Here is a 7,032-nt window from a genome sequence, read left to right as displayed (position 1 = left end):
TTAGCTTGCTAATTAGCACTAAACACAAAGTACAACTGACACTTATGGGGATGTTAGTTTTTGCAAAGTTTTGGTTATATTTGATTTACTAAAAGGACAGGACAAATTGAACTACTGCTGGCTCTAGAGGAAAAGTCAGGAGATCATTAAAGTCATTAGGATTCATCCTCTGGAGAACGCGAGTGTCTGTACAAAGTTTAATGGCAAATAGTTGTTGATATATTGAAGTCTGGAGCAGTGGCCCAACTGACACTGACCTCCCTAGAGCCAAGTCCTAACAGTGACGAGATCCAGAACCTAGAGCAACATTAATCTTTTGTTTTGTCCAAACTGTTGACATCTTCACATTTGAGAAGCCGGATACAGATTATTTTTTTGCCTAAAAAGTGACTCAGACTGATTAATTCAAAATAGTTGATTAGTCGACTGACAAAAAAATGTATCTACAACCAAGTGTTTCAGCTCCAACGTTCAGTTCACAGTATCAAAAGGTGAGAAGCCTCTCAAATTAAAAGAAGCCGGAACCAGAAATTGTTCTTAAAATTAATTGTCAACTATTTTGATAATTGATTGGTTGTTTTAAGTCACTATAAAAAGCAAAAATGCCAAAACTTATGTGGCTCTGGCTTATCAGTTATGAAAATCTACTGCCTCTCTCTTTTGTACATCATTGTAAATTAAGTATTTTTGAATTCTGCTCTGTTGGTCGGACAAAAGAAGCCATTTCAGACAATACTCCACATAATGCATTTTTTCATAGTTATTACATTTTATAGAGTAAACAATTAAATGATTAATAAATAAAAAAAATCAAGATTTCCACTGCAAACTGTGAAGTGACATGGCAAACCATCCTTATGGTTAAAATCAAACCATGTAACTCTTTGAAACTCTTTTGTAACCTTTTTCTCTCACCTTTTTATTTATTCATTTTTTTAACTTTTCTTGGCGTCGCTGCAACATGGGGTAGAGAGTGGTTGCAGAGGGTCGGATGGGCAGGGAAAGCCATGCACAACAGTATAATGAACCTTTATCTGTCTATTTTTGTGAAACCCACAGCAGCCACAGGCTCTATTCCAGCCTGCAGTCCTTTGCATGCTCTCTCTGTTGCCCTTTCACGTCTAGATTGTCCTGTCTAATGAAGGCAAAAAGCCAAAAAATAAACCAAACAATTAATTAGTAGTTAAAATAATAGTTAGCTGTAGTCCTACAACACTTAATTTTCCATCAACTGACTTAATTGGTCAATTAACTGATAATTTCAGCCCTAAATTGGTTCTTACTCTGCATATTGATTAATCCTCCACCCTGATGTACCTGCGCCAACCAGCTGATCTCCGAGGGTGAAACAGACAATTAAAGAGTCTCATTGGCTGAGACAGACGACCAGCCCTCTTGTGTAATTAAAACAATTAACTGTTGGAACGTTGCTTTGGATCCATACTTCTCACTGTCAATCATTCACACTGTTATTCACAAAAATAAAGGAGAGAGTGGGATTAAGTTGCCACGGCAACATGTCCCCTGATCCACCCCTGCAGTTATTTCCTCAGCGCCGTGATGATGTTGGAGTTAAAGGGTTTTTCCATCCCTCAAACAAGCGCATGTCTGTGTTTGCTTTATTTGTCCTGATCTCAGAGAAACTGATACGTGTCACTGCGATTAAATCCCACTTCTTTTGCTGTGGTTATGTGCGTCTGTTAGGATTACAGCTATATTTAGTGCTATGTAAATCGACATCAGAGAAAAAGTCGTGCGGTGGCGGAGCTTCTGTACTTCATGCAGCTCTGGCGCTGTAGGTTCATTCCACCTCCTCCTCTGAGCTTCTCATCCAGCGAGAAAATGCCTCAAGACTTTAAAATAATATCAGCGTATTTGTAAGCTTTAACAGCATCTTACTTTCCTACACAGTCCCCACAATACTGATTTACCACTGAGTGGAGATTAGGGAAACCTCCCCCTCTCCTCTCTTGTTAAAATGCAGCCCACTACTCGGACTTAAAAGAAGACACTGAACTCGAGTGTTGTAATTAAACTAGATTTTAACAATTGTCAGTTCTATTGTACAATATTGAACAGGAGTCACAAAAGTGCACAAGAGGCATTGGTTCAAAAGGAAGGATCATACTTTGTGTTCCAGGTTCAGGTGACATTAGAGTTAAACAGAGAGAGAAGCAAAAATGTCCCTTCATAGATCAAAACAGTGATGAAAAAATATAACATCATACTATCACCCAGTAAATATGCCACTACAACATATGCCTTTGATTTCAAATGTCTCAAGATGGACTTCCCCAAGAGCAGCTGCGACACCGTCCTGCAAACAAAGCCTCGATTATAAAACCTCCTGACAGTTTGGTATACTTTATATATTATTGTACATCTATAGAGACATTAGGTTAAGGTTGATTTACTTGGTATGTTCTAGAAACACTAGTTGCAGAGAGGCACCAAAAATAAATAAATATGTAAAACAAAAAACCAAGATTGTGACAGGGTTTGTAGTGAAAAGGCCCATGCCATCTAAATGTTTTCAGTGAAGTACACTTTCACATTATTCACCCATCGAGCAGCACCAAGTCCCCTCACCCAAAAATAACCACCACCATAACAAAAACTAGTGTGTAGGAAGCACATCAACAGCCTTGGAGACGTCTTTTGTTCTACGTATGGACGACAATACAATTGCACACACAAAGTCCTCTGAACACTACACTACACTCATGGGAAAATGGGGCTCCTGTTATTATATTTTGGATGTGTCTGAAGGAAAGATCCTGAGACAAGAGAGCTGTCCTTCTTTATGCAAATATAATCAAAATGAGTGTTTACTGAAAACACCCACAAGAGAGTTGATGACTTCCTGCTGCGGTCCCTCCTCAGACTAGTTTTTGTGCAAAACACCTGTTTTGTCCTTTGAGTTTATCCCCACATTAACACCGTCGAGATGGGCTCGCCTGTCTGCCTTCCTCTCCTCTCATTTTATTACTGAAGATGTTTTTCATCAGGTTTTCTCACACAAAAAAAGCAAGTTATTATTATGGTGATGGTCATCACTTGGCCAGTTCTCCTTGCCAGGTAGATTTTGACTCACCTGGAGGCACTTTGTGTCACGGCCGTTTGTCATGTATGTGCATATAATCTAATGAGTACAAACTGTCTTCTAACACACCTGAGATAGACGAGAGGCAACAGCGAGGACAGTCTGTAGAAAGATTTGATCTAATTCTCCAAGGGGGCCACAAGGATTAACACCAATTACTTGAGTGATGCTGAACAGCATTGTCTTTGTGTGTTATTCGTTTTAGCCCTTTTAAGTCCCCTCTTCTACTCTAAGCTCAGACTGCCTGTGAAGAAGTGCTGCAGCCTTCAGAAAAAAAGACAGATGGACAGAATCTAAGAACCCACCACCAGCTTTTTAAAGCCGTTTCCCCCCACAGAAACGGGTAAGTAAGCTCAAAGTGTGACTCTTGATTTAGTTTCTGAATGCCAGCGCACAATACAGAGCCATTTGGTGGAGCACGCTGGCCTTCCCCCTGCCAGTCTCTCTCTCCCTCTCCCAAAAACATCTCTTTCTCACATGGTAGTGTTTATTAGAAGCCAAAGCTGATAGTGTCTGAGTGGACATCACCTTGGGGGAGTAGGTGCCACATAGTTTCTGCCCTGAAGACATACTGTAGTGAATCCTTCGTACCTGACCTCTGACCCTTTCAGCTCAGTGCCACTTTGCTCAGTTATCAACACCTAGCTTGGAGAGCCCCTGCCTGAACTCATGCAGCTCGTCTATCTTTCCATCCAGCATATCCATGAACTTCTTCAGCTCGCCCTTCATGTGGACCTGCTTCTGCTGACTGTCGTCTATGTCCAGCTGAAGACCTTCTATCCTCCCCTCCAGCTCCTTGTTCTTCGTCTCGGCAGTCTATGGATGGACATTAGGAAAAACAAAACATTTGTTACAGCAGTCAGCAGCAGTGGAAGCAGGGGAATCAAAGGGGTACTTTGTCGATATTCAACAGGCATTGGTGTGGGTAGTATGTGTAAATGATCTATGTTAGCATTCCCATTATCTCACCAGTGCCCAGATCTCCCTGCTCATCTCTCACTGAAAATCAGTTTTCACTGGCTCTAGGGCTGCTGCTTGAACTTCAGATTGTACTTCCACATTTTCATAAGCCTGCCACCACGGACCAAAGATTATAGACGCATATGGAGAGAGACCCACCCCTCTCTTTCTAGTGCAGACCAAACTCAGGTCTGTAAAACTGGGCAGTGTTGATCAAATATAAACCAAGATTACGTTACTGTGTTGCTTATTTCTTGCCTAAAATGTCTTCAGAAACATATTTTAGTGCACTGTTTTGCTGTGATTCAAGAATTTGTGAACAGGAAGTACGCGCCACACATCCCTGCATTGTCATAACAGAGTTTGAAATACTGAGATCAAATGGTAAACTGGCAGTGCTGGTAAAATATGAACTAAGATTCTGTTACTGCATTGCCTGTTTCTCACCTAAAATGTATTCAGGAATATATTTCAGCTCACTGTTAAACTGTAATTCGAGATCATTTGTTACCAGCTGGCATCCATATTGTCTCCTGTGTCAAAACGGGTATGCTCGCATTACATCACCCACCAGTGGAAGTGTTTATTGGTCGTTGTAGGTTTTCTACCTCTTGAGCAGAAGCAATTCCACAGCCCTTTTTCCTCTGTTCTCTCTGGTCCTGTAGCACCAATTGCAAAAGTATTTGCACTGTTCTACTGCATGAACAGCCCAGCTTTAGGAAAAGTCCATCTTTCCAGCTGTGAAATACTTCATAAAGAGGGATGTCAGGGCATTTGATGTAGCACTGAAGATATGTTCTTTTGTCTCTGTCTTAGCAGAGATATCAAACCAAAGACAGAGCTTCTTACAGCTACTGTCAAACATGAAATAAAAGCAGTTCAACTGGCCTTTCAGCATTTCACTCCTTTGCACTGAGTTCTGGGGAACATTTGCCAAAATGCTCTAAGAGGAAAATTCCTTGTGTACATCCCCAGGAGTTAAAACCAAGCTTTACATTTAGGAAAGGTACATTGTTGTGTGAGGATGGGAGGGTACAGCGAGTGTTTCAGACTAGCAGGCGACACGAGTGACACATTAATGCCGAAGATACCATTGAAGGGAGGGGTTTAAAATAGGAGTGCTAAATGGGTGTTGCGCCTGCATGACGGTATCCTTCAGCTGACTCCTGAAACCCGATCACCACGTGGGGTGTCGTCTTTAAATAGCGAGGAGCCAAGACCAAAAACACAGAGGTGGGGTTGGTGGATTCATTTTTTAAAAAGAAGCAACAGAAAAAAAAACAGTTTTACTTCACTGCTTAACGTTATCTGAATGGACTGTGGCTGAGTTTTCATGTTGGGCCTCGTGGATAGACGAAGGTATTTGAGAAATCCCTTTGTCTATGTTTCTCCTGAGTTTGGGTATCTGGTTAGATAAACTCCCGTTGTCACTGTCATTCATCCAGCTGGCTGTTGCAGAAACAAACCAGGCGGTCCAGCTTTGTGAAGCACAAGAACTTCAGGCATGCCACTGTTGGTTTTATTCTCCTCCCTGCCCCGGCTTGAGAGGCAGCACATGCATGACAGCTTGGATGATAAAATTCTGCTCTGAGTCAGTCAGAACAGGGCGACATGAGCGTCACTATCAATGCAGCTCATGTCAGACTTGGCGCAATCAGAGTGAACAGTCCGTCACCAAGCCTGGCACTTCTGGTTTTACAGAGAGTCTGATATTACTCAATGAGAAATCAGACTTGAGGAACAGGTGTTCTTTGTTACAAGATGACTGAGGTGATGGGCGTGAATCTGTCGGGTTTTTGGCAACAGTAGATTCTCACACCCAACAACCCACACACACACTCCCACAGAAATGTTATCAGACTTGGTCATTAAAGCTCCCAAACAACTCAACAGATCAAATCTGCGCCACTTGGAAACTAATAAGCCGTGACAGAGATGTAGTCTCTCTGTTTCACAGATGAGGAAGAGGAGGCCTTTTCAAAGAGGCAATAATCCACTCAGCGTTGTACCCAGGATGGACCTTTATTAATAGATACAGTAACCACAATGTGCGTTAGTGAGACACGTGACGGGAATGTTGTGTCACCAGCCCTCAGGCAGAATGGTGAATAGGATCTCTCATTCTCTGCCTCTGTCTGAGAGTGCTGCTTACGCCTCAGAGCCTGCGCGTTACCTCGCTTTGACAGACATCGTTTACTCACGTGTGCCTGCGCCGTAAGCTTGAGCTTTTATACTCTGCTGTAAATCACACCTGAGAGAAATGTGGGGGTTTGTGGGATTCCTGGGTCCTTTGAACGTACCTGCAGTTTTGCAGTGATGCTCTCACACTCCGCCATGAGCTGAGGGATTATCTCTGCCTGCTTCCTCAGGTTCTCCAGCTCCTGGGAAAATAAATAGAGACCAGTTCACTGAAAGCAATCAAAACATATCAGGTTGATTCTGTCTACATTGTTCTTTTAAAAGTCAAGTGTAGGAATCAGGGAGATACACTGGCAGAAATGAAATACAAGTTTTCTTTAGTGTATAATCACCTAAAAAATAAGAACTGCTGTGTTTTTGTTACCTTAAATGAGACATTCATCTATGGAGATCACCATGTTTCTACTTACCCAGAACACACAAGCAAAACACTGAGTCTAGATAGGGCCATTCACGTTTTCGCATCTGCTACTTTAACTGGCAGCCCATCCACAATGATTGCGTCAGGAAAACACTTATTTTTGTTTGTTTTGGAGAGGAGGAGACCTCTGTGGATAATTCAGCTCCCAGTAAAAAGGTCCCGAATAATGAACACTGAAGGAATTCTAACCAGGAGAAGTTTCAGCTGGTTGCAATCTGCAATCCTCACCACTAGATGCCATTGGATACACTGTTCCTTTAAGAATGGTGCAGCTCATTTGGGGAGAAAAAATGAACTCATGCGTGGAGCAGGAACAAGTGCATTTGCATTAAGTTAAAAAGCCTTTTTC

The 7,032-nt window shown here is 42.0% G+C and overlaps 1 protein-coding gene across 1 annotated transcript in view; it reads right to left on the bottom strand.

Annotated features, from left to right (window-relative positions):
- Positions 1-2,024: 2,024 nt before the first annotated feature.
- The window catches only part of homer2 (homer scaffold protein 2), a 45,117-nt gene continuing 40,109 nt past the window's right edge, over positions 2,025-7,032 (bottom strand). The window contains exons 8-9 of the mRNA XM_050044957.1: positions 6,364-6,444; positions 2,025-3,919 (exon numbers count right to left, since the gene is read on the bottom strand). Of these exons, the coding sequence (XP_049900914.1) occupies positions 3,731-3,919; positions 6,364-6,444 (270 nt within the window). The 3' untranslated portion in view covers positions 2,025-3,730. The remainder of the gene's footprint in view (positions 3,920-6,363; positions 6,445-7,032) is intronic.

Source organism: Epinephelus moara, chromosome 1 (assembly GCF_006386435.1).
Source record: "Epinephelus moara isolate mb chromosome 1, YSFRI_EMoa_1.0, whole genome shotgun sequence".
Lineage (NCBI taxonomy): Eukaryota > Metazoa > Chordata > Actinopteri > Perciformes > Serranidae > Epinephelus > Epinephelus moara.
The sequence above is the reverse complement of the archived record's forward strand: the minus strand, read 5'-3'. Positions and strand labels throughout refer to the sequence as shown.